Source organism: Peromyscus eremicus, chromosome 6, assembly GCF_949786415.1.
Source record: "Peromyscus eremicus chromosome 6, PerEre_H2_v1, whole genome shotgun sequence".
In the NCBI taxonomy this organism is placed as follows: domain Eukaryota; kingdom Metazoa; phylum Chordata; class Mammalia; order Rodentia; family Cricetidae; genus Peromyscus; species Peromyscus eremicus.
In genome coordinates, this window is record NC_081421.1 from 97731519 (window position 1) to 97750203 (window position 18685).

The 18685-nt window shown below is 41.3% G+C and overlaps 1 protein-coding gene across 1 annotated transcript in view; it reads left to right on the forward strand.

Annotated features, from left to right (window-relative positions):
- The first annotated feature begins 1552 nt into the window (after positions 1–1552).
- The window catches only part of Arsj (arylsulfatase family member J), a 75160-nt gene continuing 58027 nt past the window's right edge, over positions 1553–18685 (forward strand). Inside the window, exon 1 of the mRNA XM_059266203.1 lies at positions 1553–2139. Within this exon, the coding sequence (XP_059122186.1) occupies positions 1748–2139 (392 nt within the window). The 5' untranslated portion in view covers positions 1553–1747. The remainder of the gene's footprint in view (positions 2140–18685) is intronic.

An 18685-nucleotide genomic window follows, 5' to 3' on the forward strand; every position in this document is an offset into this window, starting at 1 on the left:
CTCTATCGTGGGGAGGAGAGAGGTGAAAAAAGAAAACAGAGAGAAGTGAAATGAGAGAAAGCGAGAGGGAGAGGGAAGGAAGGGAGAAGACCCCAAGATAATAGACAGGAAGCAATGTTTGCTGCAAAAATGCAAAGGCACAGCTCAGCTGACAGAGTGCTGGGAAGTTGATCCAACGCTCTGTGAACCTGGCTTGGAGGAATCTTATCATCTGGGGAAGAGGCGACAGGAGGATCAGAAGTTCAGAGTCATCCTCAGGTACACAGGGAGTTCCAGGTCAGCACATGAAACTGTCTCAAAACTATACACACAAATGTGCTTCCGGTCTTGAGGGTGTAACCTCTCTCTCTCTCTCTCTCTCTCTCTCTCTCTCTCTCTCTCTCTCTCTCTCTCTCTCTCTCTCTCTCTCTCCATTCTTGGCGGGAAAAGTCCTGGAAGTTTCGAGAGAGGAAAAAAAGCCTACACTCTTAACATCTTCACTTAGGAAGAGAGTAAGGAGGAAATCGGACTGGAAAGTTCAACTGTTGATAGAAAAAGTATTACTTTAAAGGTTGTAGCTGTGACTGTCAGAAAAAAAAAATAAAGAGAAAAGAAATGGCAAAGTCAAGGAAGGATAAAAAAGGAGGAGGCGTGCAATGAAGAAAAACCAGCCCGAGAGTGTACTATGCCATCTGTTGATTCTCCTCTCCTTTCCCTGGCTCCAGTAGCTTCCAAAGTTTCGAGATGAGCAAGGGGACTTTCCATTCGCAGACCCACAGAAAGACGGCTTGCACAGGGAGGTCCCAATGGGGACCCCTGGGAGCCGCCCTGCAGCGAAGCCGCCCTTCCCGGGTCTATCCTTCTTGGAGCAGAAAGGAGGGCGGAGAGCCAGCGCCTCCCCTGACTGGGCCCGCCCTCAGCCAGCAAGCATGGATCTCCGGCTGGGGCTGCCAGGCGAGTAGACGGAGAAGGCACAGAGAGCCAGAACTAAGTCAGCCACCCAAGCTCACGCAGGGGCCGCTGCAGCACCCGCAGGGGACGCGTGTGCTGGCGGTCACCGGCCAGGACCCGGTGAGTGTTCGCAAGCGCTGCGGGGCAGAGACGGAATTGCCTAAGACGTAGGAGGGCCGGCTCTAGAGCAAGATCCTTTCTCACTTGGCCGCCTGGAGAGGGGTCAGGGAAGCTGACTCACCCACAGGGGAAGATGGGGAAATAGCCCCGAAAAAGTGCGGAAGGCAGCCAGCCAGAAGCAGGTCCCCTAGGCTCAGCCTGTCATCCATCCAGAAGCAGGGAGTCGCTCAGAACAACTTGGCAAGGCTTCCTGGGTGCCGGGGCCGCTGGACTGATGTCAGTCCCACCACCTCTGGTGCCTGCCTGCACATGGGCACAGTCCTACTCCCCTACGAAGCAGAAGACTATGTGAACCCCAAAGTCACTGTCCTGTGCAGCTATCAGTTCCTCTCGTCTGTTCTTTTTTCTTCGTGAGAACTTTTGGGCGAAGACACTAACTTTTTTTTTGTGGAAGCTGCTGGGCGGTGCTAGGAGAGAAAAAGCGCAAACTGATGGAGAAGACCTGCGCCCTTCTAGTTTTTCCAACGTCCACCGGTTAAACCATCACCTCCAGAGGACTGAAGTTGTGATAGCTGGGAGGGGAGCAGGATTCCCTTGCAGCCTTCAGCTGACTTTACCCCTCCGCATGCATGAGTGTGCCCGCAGCAGCAGAGGGGGCAGGGTTCTGTGTGTGGAGTCTCTGCTGGGACCCGAGTGAATGGCCCCCAGGGACAGCGCGGAGCCTCTGCCTCCGCCACCTCCTCCGGGCTGGGTGTGGCCTGGAAAGATAGTGGTGATGGGTGTCCTGGCAGGCTTCTGGGTCCTCAGCCTGCTCACCTATGGCTACCTGTGCTGGGGCCAGGGTTTAGAAGAGGAGGGGCCCCTGAGAACTGAAGATGGAGAGAGGTCTGAACCAGGATCCACGGCCACCTCCCAGCCCCATCTCATTTTCATCTTAGCCGATGATCAGGGATTTAGAGATGTGGGTTACCACGGATCTGAGATAAAGACGCCCACTCTGGACAAACTCGCAGCCGAAGGAGTTAAACTAGAGAACTACTATGTCCAGCCTATTTGCACGCCGTCCAGGAGCCAGCTTATTACCGGAAAGTAAGTGTTGCCACTTCTATTTATTATTTGGAAACATCTTAAGCCTTTATTTAAAACTGCTCTCTCATTCAAGGGAGGAACAGAAAGCATGGAAGGCGGGGCGGGGCAGGGGGTCCAATGAATGAAAAAATGAATGGACGGATGTGTACAGTCCCTGGATATTAGTGTTAATAGCCAGGTCCTCCTCTCCTCCCGTTTCTTTCCCTGACAGCCAGCTGTGAGCTTTTTAATGGTGTCAGGGTTTTTACATTCATCCACCAACCAGAGAACTCCATGTTTGCTGCTTCCAAATCTGTTTCCATTCCCAAGCATGTTCACATTTTGTTTCTCAAGTATCAGAACAGAAATCACAGAGCAAGGTGTCCTTTACAACTCTTAATTTGTAACACAATCTCGAACTGCCTGACCCAAACCCCCAGGTCATCCCAGATAGAACAGAGGCCACAGAAGCAGAGAAAAGGTGACATAGAACATGACGAGGGTGGACTATGACTCTGTCAGGATCTTTGACAGATGCTTTTCTGTTATGATGTTCTATCTAACTGCCAAGACAGTTCTCAAGATGCAGTTTAGTTCAGTGGAATTTGCTGCTGCTTCTCCCAACTGAGGAAGGAGTCTGAGTAAGTGTTGTAGCTCATAGGATTGAGAAACATTTTTAATGCTGTCAGCAGTCTGCTAAATAGCTACTCTTGTTAAGGTGTTCGTACATTTTCCTGTTTTTACTTTGTCAGGCTATACATGATCATAATTTGTTTTCATGGTGCAAAATCAGTTTGGAAGTCAGGTAAAGCAAGAGGGTCAAGGGTCAAGCTTCTCCTAAACAATTCGTGGCTTCAATCTATACGCCTTGTGATTTTGGTTTCAGGACAGAGAACCCTTGCTTCAAGTGAAGTTGTTCTTGGAATTAGATCCCGTAAGAGTAGCCAGTAACCAGTCTGGAAAAATTAAGACTACAGTGTTTTGTAGGAATCTCTGTCTTGCAAAGACTTTTGCTTACAGCATAATTTCCACTGCTTAGCAAACTGTCAAAATTTACCATCACTACCAGAAAATTTTTTTTCATCCTTAGCAAGAAGAGGTAGAGAGCAGGACATGGTGGCACACATATTTAATCCCAGCATTCAGGAATCAGAGGCAGGCAGACCTCTGTGAGTTCGATGTCAGTCTAGTCTACATAGTGAGTTCTTAGTCAATCAGAGTTACAAAGTGAGATCCTATCTCAAAAGTTAAAAAAAAGAAAAGAAAGAAAGAAAAAAAAGAAAGAAAAAGAAAAAAAATACACACAACCAAACCCAGAAAACAAAAGAAGAGGAGGAGGAGAAAGGTCTTAGTGTCCTTCAGAGTCACCTTCAATGTTAGTCATTGCATCATAAAGTCAAGAGCATTGGATATTTATAAAGGAGCAATTGTTGGCTAGAAAACAAGCCATCTGGTGGCCTAGGATTAAGTTCTTCATCTCTCTTCCCAACCATCCTTAACCTTGGCTCATGAAATGAACATGTCAGAAAGACACTTCAACTGATTTATAGAATTTAAATTTGCAAGGAGAGCCAACAGTAGTTGAAAAAAAATGAAACTGGATTAGATGAACTTACTTTACACAATAAAGTATGTTCAGGGCTTTTCACTGAATAAGGACATTTGGTCCTAAACATCTTATACTGATAAAAATCTGTTCTATCTTTATCAGTACCTTGAAGTTTACCTAATAAGACGGGAGAAAATAAAGATGGAAATAACTCCTGTTTGTTTGTTTGTTTTCCCTTACCCAAAGGCTGACTTAGCATTGTCGGGCAATCACTCATCCAATGGGAAGATGTTGCTTCCCACTAAAATTTTATGTCTGGTGCAGTAAGTTGCATAATTGTTTTGTAGACCAGAAAAGTTCAAATGGCTTCTATGATTTGATACAGATTTCTACTTGAGTTAAGCAGTTGGAGATGTCTCACTTGAAGTTTTCCCTGGGACTTTCCTATAAATGAATACAGATGTGAGAAAGTGGTCATGGGTGTCTAGTTCCGGGCTTAATATGAATACCTCAGGCCCAGAGAATATGGTACTTATCCTGTCTCTGAGAACATGTATGTGCTTTCTGCATCCTCTAAAGAAAAAAGGAAGGAAGCAATAACAGTCCCGGTGGGATGGATTATTTCAAGAGGGAAATAGGTTATGTGAAATGTGAGAGGAGTCAAATATCTTTATACGACTTGGGAAGAATCTCATGACTGGAGCTGAATTAACATTTAATACCATTTGCACAACGACACTCCTTTTTATATTTTTGGTGAATCAAAATGTAAAATTCTTTTATGCTACACAGATCTGTAACAAATTCTTTTATAATTTATATTATACTATTCTGACAACACTGAATATCAGTCACCATGAGAAAGCAGTCTTTACATGCAGACTGCTACTTGCAAACTGTGAGGAACAATTGGGGAAACCTGATCTCTAGGTGGTAGCTTTCAAACTCAAGAGTGCAGAATGAATCACCTCAAATGCCAGTCAAATTACAAATCTCCGGACCTACCCACCCTTCAGCAGCGATGGGGTGTGTCCACAAATCACTAATAATTTTTATGAGCATGTCCCATTCTGATGATAATGCTGTTTATGGCAAATTGAAAGCATCTGGATTAAATGCAAGCATCTATGGAGCTATCACTGTTACACATATTATCTCATTTAATTCCCACAACAGTTCTGTAATATAGTTGCTACTGTTGTTCCTGTTTTATATAGATTTGCTAAGAGTCAAAGAGGGGTAATGATGTAAAGAGTCAAAGAATGTTCATAGTTAGTCTGATAACGTAAAAGCTAATTGAGATAGTGACTGCCTGTGTTTAATCAACTTCAAGATAACTTTATTATTCTTAAGGAAGTGGTAGCTCAGAAAAATAACAGCACTTCTTTAAGAAGACCATAAAGACGGCTTCTGAATTATAGGCTTTGCAAACATTAGACACGCATTTTTGAAGCCCTAAAGAAAGACAGGCGATCCAAATTGAATTTATCTCACAATAAGTCATTGCTTTTACTCTTATGGATTTCTCTATATTGTTGCCTATTGATGTAATTTGTTGTATCTCTCTGTGGGACAGTGTTCCTTTGTGTAAACATGCTGCAATGTGTTTATCCATTCTATCATCAAGAATGTTGGTGGTTTCCAACATAATATTGATACCATTATGAATATGCTGCCATAAACATACTCGTTCACGCTTTGGTGAGCATATCTTTGCATTCTTCTTGTGTATTTATCAAGAATAATTGTTGCTGTATAGGCATATGTGTGTGCAGCTTTTGTAGATACTACCCAGCAGTTCGCAAAGTGGTGCTTCTGGGCTTGAACTGTCACTGCAACTGTGTGGTAAACTCCATCTATGCCAACATTGGGTATTGTCTCTTCATTTTAGACTTTCTGGTCATTGTACACTGGTATGCTGTCCTGATTAAAATTTGCATTTTAATAATAGCTAATAATGTTGAGTGTCTTTTAATAAGTATTTATGCAAATCCTCCTCCCATTTTCTGTTTAAGTGGCTATTTATTCCTTGATGGAGTGTGATGATTATTTATGTAATCTCCTCCTTTGTCAGCTGTTTATACTGCACTAATATTCCATTCTCTGGCTTTCTTTTTCACTCTTTCAAGAATGTGTTTTTTAATGACTAGGTTTTAATTTTATTATAATTCAATTTATGTTATTTTCCTTCCTGTGCTTATTGAATATAGTCTTGCTTATATCATACCACCATAATAGGCTTTTCCTCCTGAACCTTTTATTGCTCTGTTTTTATATTTAGATCACCTGGAATTAATTTCTGATGTAGTATTAAATCAGAATTCCAAAGTACTCACTGTCCTCTGTCTGTCTGTTTGGCCTGCCAACCTGAATTTGATCCCCAGAACCCACAAGGTGGCAGGAGAGAACTGGGTCCTGAAGGATTCCCAAGAGTTGTCCTCTGATGTCCATGAGCATGTCATGACATGGGTATGCATGCTGTGGTACATGAGTGCCTGCACACACACACACACACACACACACACACAGAGAGAGAGAGAGAGAGAGAGAGAGAGAGAGAGAGAGAGAGAACTTTTAAGACCACATACTCTCCATAGCATTGCAGAATCATCTTCATCAACTGATACATTTGGTCCATTTCTGGACTCCTCTGTTCTAATGATCATCCTTTTCTCCAATGGTGCCTTCTCTTAAACATAGTTGTATGATAAATATTAATGTCTTTACCAGTGGTTCTCAGCCTTACTATTACTGTGACCTTTTAATACAGTACCTCATGTTGTGGTGATTCCCCAACCATAAATTATTTCATTGTTACTTCATAACTGTAATTTTACTACTGTTATGAATTATAATGTAAATATCTGACATGCAGGATATCTGATCTACGACCCTTATAAAAGGCTCATTTAAAAAGGTGTCACAATGCCACAGGTTGAGAACTGCTGGTCTAGAATGTAAGTCTTCCTAACTGTTCCTCAAAATCCTTTGGCTGTTGTTTATCACTTCACTCACTATAAAAGGAACAAAGATGGTTGTAAAGTGCAAAATTATTGGAAGATTTGATTAGGGGAATATGGAGAAGTTCACTTGGGAATCATTCTACTTTCTAAATAATGTGGAAAGTGAGATCACCCACTGAGAATTAAGATCTAGATGTCTGAAAAAGTTGGATATAAAATACTTTCTAGGGGAGTGAAAAAGTGAACTGAGCAGGGAAATGTGGTCAAAAAGCTAGCAGTCCAGAAAATCCACCTGAGCATTGTGGCTTAGTTTTGACAGGGTCAGTCATGGTTGTTTTTTATCCTGCCATAGTCAGATGCTACATGGAGAAGCACCATGATGGCAGAGTTGAATTTAAGCAGATCAGGGATTTCCAAAATGAACACAGTGACTGATCGTGGACTTGAATGTGGAAAGAAAAAGAAACCAGGGAGTTTATGACATCGATGGATTGAGTTTATGGATGGGGGTTCAGTGAGTAGATTGCCGAGTGAAAGGACAGGATGGAGTGGTTGGGAAAGTTCACAATGGGACAAAATTCCAAGTACTGCAGTGTTTACAAATGATAGAGAAGTGAGGGCTGAGGTGAGACAGAGTGAGATCCCCGGAAGTGAGGAAGTTGAGATGTTAGGGTAGAGTACTGGATACCGCATTCCTGTGGACATTTAAACTATTGAACATTATGAAAACAGTCGTAGTGAAGGTGGCCCAGTGCTGACTGTGTCTAAGGGATAAGGGGTGGGGCTTGGAATTAGCTAAAGGACTGTGAGTCTGGTCTGTTCCACTGTTGCTTTTTAAGGAATTGAGTTTCTGAAGGGAAACAACAATTGCTAAGAAGTGTAATGAGGCCCCTCCTTGTTACCTAGTTTCTCTGGGGCTGTGGGTTGTAGCCTGGTTATCCTTTGCTTTACGTCTACTACCCACTTATGAGTGAGTACATACTGTGTTTGTCTTCTGAGAGGGACACGTGGATTGCTCTGGGAAGGGCAAATAAATGAGATCTCGTGGGTAAGTGTGTGTGTGTGTGTGTGTGTGTGTGTGTGTGTGTGTGTGTGTGTGTGAAAATCATGACAGGAAAACCCACAGAGACAGCTGACCTGAGCTCACAGACTCTCTAGACCAATAGCTAGGGAGCGTGCATGGGACTGACCTAGGCCCTCTAGATGTGGGTGACACTTGTGTAGCTTAGTCTGTTTGTGGGGCCCCCTAGCAGTGGGACCAGAATCTGTCCCTGGAGCATGAGCAGCTGGCTTTTTGGAACCTTTTCCCTATTGTGGGATACCTTGCTCAGCCTTGATGAAGGGAGGAGGAGCTTGGTCCTGCCTCAATTTGATATGCCATGCTTTGTTGACTCCCATGGGAGGCCTTAGCCTTTCTGAGGTGTGGGGGGGGGGGTTAGAAAGGAGGTGAAGGGAGGGAACTGGAGGAGATGAGGAAGGGGAAACTGTGGTTGGTATATAAAACAAATAAAAATTAATAATAATAAAAAGACCAAAAAATGGGACAAAAAAAGTGTAATGAGGAACTAAGAAGATGCCTACCTATTTCCGCCTCAGATTCTGTGAGAAGTGAAGTGGAGTAAAGGACCAGCCCTGAGCTGAAAATAAGGTAGGGATAGACAGTGATGAATTAGAGTAAAAAGAGGGAATATCCAGGGCCATGCTAAGGTCATGCTAAGGGATTACTACAGAGCAAACTATAGTAACAGAGGGCTCATTGGGAAGAACTGGAGAGTAAGGATAGGGGACACTGAATAAAAGCAGAGGATAGAGAGATGTCTAGAGGTTAGAATCAGTGACAGCAGGTATGTTGGGGAGACTTGAATTATGGTGAAGATTAACACAGAGCACCAAAACCATGATGAATTTTTTCCCTCCAAAGCTTCCTTTTTTTCTTGGTTTTTTTTTTTGTTTTGTTTTGTTTTGTTTTGAGACAAGGTTTCTCTGTGTAGCTTTGCGCCTTCCCTGGAACTCGCTTTGGAGACCAGGCTGGCCTCGAACTCACAGAGATCCGCCTGCCTCTGCCTCCCGAGTGCTGGGATTAAAGGCTTGTGTCACCACCGCCCCAAAGCTTTCTTAAGAGACTCTAAGAGGTTGGCTTTAACAGCAGCCTCCCTGTGCAGCTGAATAAAGTAGAGACTTCCTAGTGTCCACCATGAACCACTGTGGTCACACTGCACAGCTGTGGATTCAGCCAAGAGCTCTGGGGCTTTCGATTTGTCTCAGAGGATAGGGATCCAGAGGCCTTTTCTGTGAACTTGCCAAGGGCTCCAGAGCTACAGTGTGTCTTTGGGAGATTTATCAGCTTACAACTACACTAGTGATGGAAACCCTGAAAAAGCAACTGAATTTTAGAGTCACTCACTCTCAGCATAAAGTGACAGAGGAAGCTTAGGGGGAACAGATTTAATTAGCGCATTGTACGGCCTTGTGTACACACACACACACACACACACACACACACACACACACACACTTCCCATCAACATCAAGGTCATAATGCTTCCTACTCTATCTACTTGTTTGAAAGTATATTTGTAAGTAGCATTCTATACACAGAGAATGTTCGATACCAGTTATTAAAAATGTACTACTTACCTCCAGAGATAGTTAGATGATGTTTAGGCACTTGTGAAAATATAAATGCTTATAGTTATCTGTCAATAAATAAGAATTTCCTTCAAGCCTTACTTCATCTTTAGAAGATGAATATAGCAAGTGGAGAGTGACTTGCAAACCTCCCTTAGACAGTCTGTGAAGAAGGGCCCAAAGCCAATGCCATCCAGTAGACAGCTGTCAGTCCTAGCCAACTTTTGGGTTATCTGAGAGTAGATGTGTTGGTTAGGTAGGCTAGTGGCATACATTAGTGATCAAAGTGCTGAATTTTCAATGAGCCCCCAAAGATTCATTTAAAATTAGGCACATTCATCGTTTGAATATGTATCTGTTCAAGTGATATTGTTGAGTTTCTTAAAACGTTATTCCAGATGGTTGAAATGTATCTAGGAGCAGAGGGCTGAGACCTATGAATTCTAGCAAAATTCGACAGATGACTTTGATTTCATCTTGCCCTGTGGGTACTTTGCTATGATATAATTAGTTTGATGAAATGTTCTTTTAACAGTCTAGATATTAAACATTCCCAGTAGTGGTGTTTCTGTGAGGCATCTGTTTCTCCGTGTGCTCTGTTGTAATTAAAAGAAGAGGAAGGAAACCTTTCTGCCTCTCATCTTTCAGCCTTTACCCCCTCTGTCTTCAATTCATCTAATACATTTGCTTTACTAAAACATGAGACTCATAACAACAGCCCCTTCAGCAAACAGCACCCTTGGTTCCCCAACGTACCAAAAGTGAGAAAAGAAATTAATTTTCTCTGAGGGATTTGATGCGCCTGTTTCTTTTCCAGCATCCTGCCTTTTAATCTACGCACCCAATATTTGAAAATATTAATAAAATATTTAACAAATGTTCTCATTTTATGGATAAAATATTAAAATTTTAGGGGAGTTATATAAGCTGGCCAAGGTCACATTCTAAACTGTAAAGCACATATTTAAGCTTAAACTGTATGGCTCCATCAATGTCCTCAAGGCTTTCTTCAGTACTTTCTGCTTCCCACATAAACTGTAATCACACCTTAGCCCCGTCCTTAAGCAGTTTATTCAGCCTCTGTACTTTCAAACTCTCCACACCACAGAAAGGGATGGACGGCTCAGGGTTTCTAGAGTTCCTCTCATTGCTCCTTGTCTCTTTGCCTCACTTGTGGAATTCACGCCTTTTCACTGTTTGCCCAAATGCCAACCAATCCTTAGGGTTCAGCAACACCGCCACATTCCTCATACAGCCTCCCATGATTCCTTAGCCAGAAATAATTTATCTTAACAGGGACCTTCTACAATTCTTTCTATAACTGTCTTATTAGGCATGATTTTCCACTCCTTCCCAGCTCTTAGGAAGTCTTTTACCTCCCTTGCTGGCCCCCTGAGAAGCAAGAGTCTGATTTATAACTCCATAAATTTCACAGCACCCAGTCCAGGGCTCTGTATTCCTACGTGCTAAGTAAACACGTGAAGAATGAGAGAAAGAATAGTTGAATAAACAATTATTTATTTCTGTCAGGTAGGAAATGTGATCAAGCAAAAAAAATGGCCCAGAATTTTTTTATTGAAATGGATTTTTTAATAAAATATATTCTGATTGCTGTTTCCCCTCCCCCATTTCCTCCCAGATCCTCTCTAACTCCCCATCCACCCAAATCCACACTCATTAAAATAACGATGAGAAATAAATAATAATATAAATAATAGTAATAATAGATTTAAAAAAAACAGAATGGGGCAAAACAAACAGAAGAAAGGGAGCCAAAGGAAAGCTCAGGGAACACGTATAGATGCAGAGATGCACACATTCGCACACACAGAGATCCCATAGAAACACAAAACTGGAAACCATACTATACACCCAAAGGACCTGAAAAGGAAAAGGAAAAACAAACACACAAACCTGACAAAGCATTGTGAGACAAAGAACCTCCAAAAATGCCCCTGCATGAGGTCTGCCCTTAAGTGTGGTTTGTATACGCAGTGAGATTCCATTGGAGAAAAACTAATTTTTCATTTGCAAATGGTTATCAGTTGTAGACAGCTTTTGTGTTAGGGATGTGGGCTTGTGTACACGTTCACTCTCAGTGCTGGGACCTCATCAATCAGGCCCAGACCTGTGCAGGCCCTGTGCATGCTGCCCCAGACTCTGTGAGTTCATATGTAACCCAGTCCTGCTGTATTTAGGTCTTCTTGCTTGTGTCCTTCATCCCATCCGGCTCTAACAATTTTTTTGCCTCCTTTTCCCAGGGTCCCATGAACCCTCGAGGGGAGGGAATTGATGGAGACATGCTATTTTAGGCCTGAATATTCGAAGGTCTCTCACTCTCTGCACATTGTCTGGCTGTAGGTTTCTGTCTTAGTTCATATCTACTGCATAAGGAAGCTTCTCTAATGATAGCTGAAAAGACACTGATCTATGGATAAAATAGAACGTTGTTAGGAGTCATTTTATTGCTATCTTCCTTTGGTAAAACAGTAGAATTTGGTTTTCCCCTTGATCCCTGGGCTACATAGTCTCAGATTTTTAACCACCTGTGCAGTGTTGGGGATGGGCTCTACCTCACACAATGGGCCTCAAACACAATGAAATATTGGTTGGTTAGTTTCACAAGCTTAGTGCCACTATCACACTAATGCATCCTGCACGTGGGTTACCATTGTAGATAGAAGAGTTTGTAGCTGGGTTGGTGCTTATGTTTCTCCTTTGGTAGTGTGCAGAGTACCTTGCAGTACCGTAAACACTAGACCACTGGGGTAAAGACTAGGTAGGCACCAATTTGACTTCATGTTCAGTGAGCTGTATAGATGTTGTCTTCAGCAACAAGGCCTTACCAGCAGTTTGTGGTAAGCAACCAATAGCCTGGGTTGTTTATGGTTTCTATGGTACTCCTTTGGCCAGCAATTTGACTAAAAATAATCCATTCCCAGAAGTGAAATTAGGTGATGAGAGATAGCCAGTTGGGGCTTGGTCTCCCCATTCTTTAGCAATTCTATTTAGATCACCTCTGTACAAGTATGTATTTTAGGAAGCTTCTGCTCTATTAGGTTTCTGTATGACTCCTCAAATGGCCCTTAGTTTTAGCTGTCCCTGTCCATGTTCTCCCCCTTACCATTTGATCCTCCCATTCCAGACCCCCATCTCCATACATCCATGACAACTCTGTTCTCCTTCCTATGGTGATCCAACTCTCCCCCTAGTCCTTTACTCTATTCCTGATCTCTGTGGTTATATGGATTGTGGCTTGCTTATCCAAGGTTTAACAGCTGACATTCACATATAAGCAGATACTTAGCACATGTGTCTTTTGGGATTGACTTACCTCATTCAGGATTTTTTTTCCTAATTCCATTCATTTATTGGCAAATTTCATTTTTATAAGAGCTGAGTAAATTTAGCACATTTTCTTTGTCCATTTATCCACTTGAAAGGCATCTAGTCTATTTCTGGTTGTATGAATAGAGCAGCAGTGAACATGATTAAACAAGTGTCTCTATAGTAGGATATACAGTCATTTGGGTATATGCCTAAGAGTGATACAGCTGAATCTTGAGATAGATCTATTCTCCATTTCCTGAGGAACTGCCACACTGATTTCCAGAGTGGCTCTACAAGTTTGTACTCTCACCAGCAATGGATGAGTGTTCCCCTTGCTCCATATCTTCTCTAGCATGAGTTGTCACTTTTTTTCGTTGACCTTGGCCATTCTGACTGGTGTAAAATGAAATCACAAGGTAGTTTTGATTTGCATTTCCCTGTTGACTAAGGATGTTGAACATTTCCTAAAGTGCTTCTCAGCCATTCCTCTTCCTAGGATTCTCTCTTTAGATGTGTACCCCGTTTTAATTGGGTTGTTTTCTTTATGGCCAATTATTTTTAGTTCTTCATATATTTTGGATTTTAGCTCTATGATAGATGTGTAATTTGTAAAAATATTTTCCCATTCTGTAGTCTGCTGCTATGTGTGAATGGCAGTATCCTTTGTTATACAGAAGCTTTTCAGTTTCAGGAGGCACCATTCATTTATTAAGTTTCTCTTAGTGCTGGTGCTAATAATGTTCTGTACAGAAACCTATTCCTGTGACAATGAGTTCAAGGTTGTTCCACACTTTTTCTTCTCTCAGATCCAGTGTTTCTGGCTTTATATTGATGTCATTGATTCATTTGGATTTGAGTTTTGTACAGGGTGATAAGTATGGATTTACTTGGGTTCTTCTACATGCAGCCATTCAGTTTGACCAGGACCATTTGTTGAAGATGTTTGTCTTTTTTCCAGAGTGTATTTCTGTCCTCCTTTTAAAACTCAGGCATACATAAGTGTATGGATTTATATCTGGGACCTCAATTCAATTCCATTGATCAACAAATCTGTTTTTATGCCAACACTATGCTGTTTTTATTACTATAGCTTTGTAGTACAATTCAAAGTTGAGAATGGCGATACCCCTAGCAGTTCTTCTATGAATCATGATTGTTTTATCTATCCTAAATTTTCTTGTGTTTCCATATAAAGCTGAAAATTGTTCTTTCAAGATCTGTGAAAAACTGTTGGAATTTTTATGGGGATTGCATTGAATCTGTAGATTGCTCTTGATAAAAATGATGGCCCAGAGTTTATAGTAACAAAATCTGAGTTGCAGTCTGATTCAACAAAATCAAGACTGTAATCTTTGTTGTGCCCAGATCGCAACCCCCAGAGACACCACACCCCCAGAGAGACCACCAAAGATGAGCATGCTGGAATGCAAAAGCAAGGTTTAATTCTGGATATACAATACAAGCCTAGGCAGGGACTTCGTCCAATACATCCAACGCAGTGGAGGCTGGAGGAAGTGCCCACTTCTCTGTAAGCTCAGTTTTTAAAGGGAAAAATCACAAGGTTACATCATTTAGGGGTGCTAGTATGAGTACAATTCTGATTGGCTCGCTTCTAGGGCCTTTCTAGAAATCATGGCTTAATCTTACTTCTAAGGGGGTGGTTGCCTGCCACCATTGATCATTGGCTGCCCTCAGGTGGGGATATTTTTATGGTCAGTTACCCTGGAAACTAGGGAGAGGACATTCCGTAGTCCGGCAGGCATTACCTCGTGACTACCTTGTAACTCTGTACTTTTACACTTCCTGGTTTCTGGAATCTGAACTGACTGGTTTCAGTAACTAATGACCTATTCCTAAAAGGAGAAATCTTAGGCCTTAATTTTGGGTGAAAGCATTTTGGTCTTATTTCTAAGATGGCTCATTTTGGTCTCACAATCTTGAATATGCCATTTAATCTTTCTTAAATATAGTTTTCATTGGTAGACTAGGAATTGTTTCACTACTTTTCCAGCCTCAAAGTTAACTCCACTGACCAGCTAATGTAACTTGTGAGATACTTTGAGGACTTTTGTTAACATGTCATATGATGAAGTGAAGTTCCCTTTACATAGAGTATTTCCACAGCTTTAATCCTGCCCTGATCCTAGCTATCTGTTCTTTATAAAAGTTTTTATGGTAACCAACCATATACATACAATCAACAAAAACAGACTCCACAGAGTGTGCTTATATAATGATGCACACATATTCATGCACATATACGTACATGTATGTAACAATAATAATCAAAAAGAGATGCTATTAATCTATTAATCTGAGAATTGAGGCATGGAATGAGTTGAAAGGGTGAACTTTGGAAAGGCTGAGTGGGGAAGAAGGGGAAGGGAGAAAGTGATGTGCTTCTATTTTAATTAAAAATGTGTTCTTTAATAAGCTTTCCATTAATGTATTATCTTGCTTTTCCAGTTTCAGGATCAACAAGCCATTTTAAAATTGAACTATGTATGCTTTTATTTTTGTGTATTTTATCTGCCCTTTGTTTCCATGTAACAACATTAGTTCTGAGGTGTCCACAAAGGTGGCAGGGGTAGGATGTTTTTAGCTTTTTGCACTTGCAGTTTGTATCAGTTATTGGTTGGTAAGAAAGGCAAAACCTGCTGGAAACCTGCTAAGTGTGTGATAAGAGAAATATTTGAACAATAGTATTATAAACGTGAAGCTAGGTGAGAATTGAAAACGGGTAATGGAAAAGATAGTGATGTCTTCAACTTTATTCGGTCATTGAGTTTAGAACATTTTTTGACTAAATGTAATAGATATGTGTATAGATACATACACACACACATATATATATATGTATATATATGTATATATATATATACATATATACATACATATACCCTATTCAGTTTTGAACACCATCTTGCTTTATAGCTGACACTTAATAGGTGAATTTACCAGTCCCCATCATTCTTCCAAATCCTGAACACAGACACAGATCCTACACATCAGCATATCCAGTCACTCAAATGCTTAGTGAGGAAAGGAAATCAACAAGAAGACCCCATGTATGTAGGTTTGAATGTGTTGTCCCTCATTGGGTCATTTGTCTGAATGCTCTCTCTTCAAACAGTGGGACTGTATGGGAGGCTGTGGGGCCTGGCAGGTGGAGGTGAGTCATCAGCAGAGGTCCATTATGAGGCATGCTAGCTTCTCCCTGTTTCCTGACCCACAAAATATGAACATTGCTGCCACCATGGACCAAGCCACCCCACGACCATGCCTTTCTGGAAAGCTCAAAAGGAACCTTCCTTTCAAGTTCTTCTGTTGGGCATTTGGTTATATCAGTGAGCAAAATAAAATACCATGGAAATGAAAGCACTATGGTTTCAGATCATTAATCACATTAAATGTCAAATGTCCACACATACACAAACACACACATGTCTTCTTTTATCACAGCAAAAGATTGAGTAGGCTGGTTCCACATATGAATTTTTAGAGTTATAATATTTTAGGGATTCATTTCTGAGAGCACTGGGTTTTGTTTTAATTGAGGCACACCCTTTGTTTCTTAATTTTGAAATGCCTAAAATTGTGCCATTTTGCTTTCATTTTTGGAAAATAGTCTTTAATAAGTGATCTCTTCTTTGTTCTCCAGGACACATCACTTGCTGAGCAGCCTATGAGCCAGCCTGGGAAGTAACACTGCTGTCTTCTGCAGTTGCTTTCTGGGCCAAAGAATAAACAGCTGTGCCAACAGTAAAACAAGTCTGTAGAGACAAATATTTCCTACAATACATTCTTCTTAGTTACCACACCCAACTTTGAAATTAAAACATACACTCTGTCCAATCTAACATGTAAGCCCAAACATCCGTTCCCTATTAAAAATAAGTGATATAAAAGTCTCTTTCTGATACAAAAGAAAGTTCAGTCTTTCTTAAGTGAAGGGAGGTCTAAGGAATCCTTTATCATATCAAATCTCTTTCACACACTCTCTCTCTCCCTCCCTCTCTCTCTTTCTCTCTCTCTTACGTTTAAAACTTTCCATTGGTTACAGAGTGGTGCACTCCATGACATTTGTGTTGAAATGTATCATATATGGATACTCACTCTCATTCCCCTCTCCTGCTCCTTAGTGTGAAACTGAGATGATTGTCTTATTCTGTGGAATTTTACCACTCAGGTTCTGGAAGCCTTCTCAGACCCCCACCCCCTCGTGGCCCATTATGTTGGCATCCCCTGTCCACATGGGACTACACAGTAGTCTCCTTCTCCCATTACTCCCACTGCAGTTCTGAACTACAGGACTCTGCAGGTTTGCACATGTTGTCTGCCATGGGTATATTGACTCATTTCCTTGTCGGACTTGAAACTTGCTGTGTGATTTACAAACTCTTTCTCACTGGGGAACTTCTCGTTCAAATGCCATCTTTGACAGAAAAGTCCCATACATCAGAGATGACAGCAGGGTACCTGGAAGGTTCCCAGATACCAACCACTGCCTTCTAAGGCAGATTCAGAGCCCTTCTGCCCAGACTTTCTGGGTCATTGTTTGAAAGACTCTGGCTTTCTTTCTTTCTTTCTTTTCTTTTTTTTAAAAAACATATCAGGGAAGATAAGTTATCAAGTTATTTGTTACAAATGAATAACATGTTGAGCCATAGTCATTCTCCAGAAATAGGCATCAAAGTTAGAAAATGTAAAAATAACAACCCTTCAACATCAGAAGAAGAAAGATACCATGTATTTTATTAATGTTTTTTGTTCATGTTATTGTTGTTTTTTTGTACATAGTATGACTTTCATTTTAATGTATATGCCAGAATTACATGTTAAACTATTAACTATTAAAGATGAGGTAGTTCAATGACAATATTTTTCCATGTTTGTGTTAGGTATAGCATTTTATAGTTAAACCATTTTCAATTTGTTTCATTCATGAGAAGATACACTGAAGAACAAGTACAAAATTATCACATGCACAAAACCATGTATCATTAGTGTTTCTTCCGATAACAGCAACACAAAGCCTCATCTAAAATCTACACAAACTCCTGGAGGGGAGCTTGGACCCACATGCTGGGAAGGGAGCTGAAGAAGAGGAAATGGTCAATTTTCCCTTCTAGGTAGATAGGCGGCAAAAGCTTCTTTGGTGAGAAATAGCAAACTCTTCCAAAGAAAGAAGTCTGTTGATTATCTGTGACTAGCCATCACTCATGCACACTCCTCAGTCCTATCTGGCAAAAATTGGATGTTAAATGCATGTATTAACACAGCCTTGTCTGTTGTTTTTTTTTTGAATGTTGATACTCTGCTCTGCTCCTAGTCCTAAGCTTTTAAGAGCCATGTATAATTTGCATTCCAGGAATTCTGACCAAATTTTTCACATGATAAGGCAAACTTTTTTATTTTTATTCTTTTTAAGACAGTACAGGCTTTTATTTGGAGGAAAAATGCTGCAGTGGGGGAGGAGGGGGGGTGGCAGAATCAGAGCTTGCCATCTGCTTATACCCCCAGGTAGTTATAGAGTAGAAAAGCAATGGGTGGAGGTGATAATCTGTCTTAGGGTTTCTATTGCTATGATGAGACACCATGGCCACAGCAACTCTCATAAAGGAAAACATTTAATTTAGTGGCTTACTGTTTAGAGGTTCAGTCAGTCATCATCATGGCAGGACATGGCAGCACAGGAGAAGGAGCTGAGAGTTCTACATCTTGCAGGCAACAAGAAGTAAACTGAGATAGTGGGCTTGGCTTGAGCATACATGAGACCTCAAAGCCCACCTCCACAGTGACACCCTTCCTTCAAGAAGGCCACACCCACTCCAACAAAGCCACACCTCCTAATAGTGCCATTCCCTTTGGAGGCCATTTTCTTTCAAACCACCACATAATCTTATGATTGTAATGCTTCAACGGATGTAGGCACGAACCACTTAGTCTCAGACACAAGGAATATGTAGAAAACAATAACAAGACAGCTACTTCTGGGATGTATAGTTTCTCAGACGTCAAAATACCCAGTTCTTCACATTGTTATCCAATACCATATCAATAGCCATTTAGAGAAGAGCACAAGGTAACAAACTCT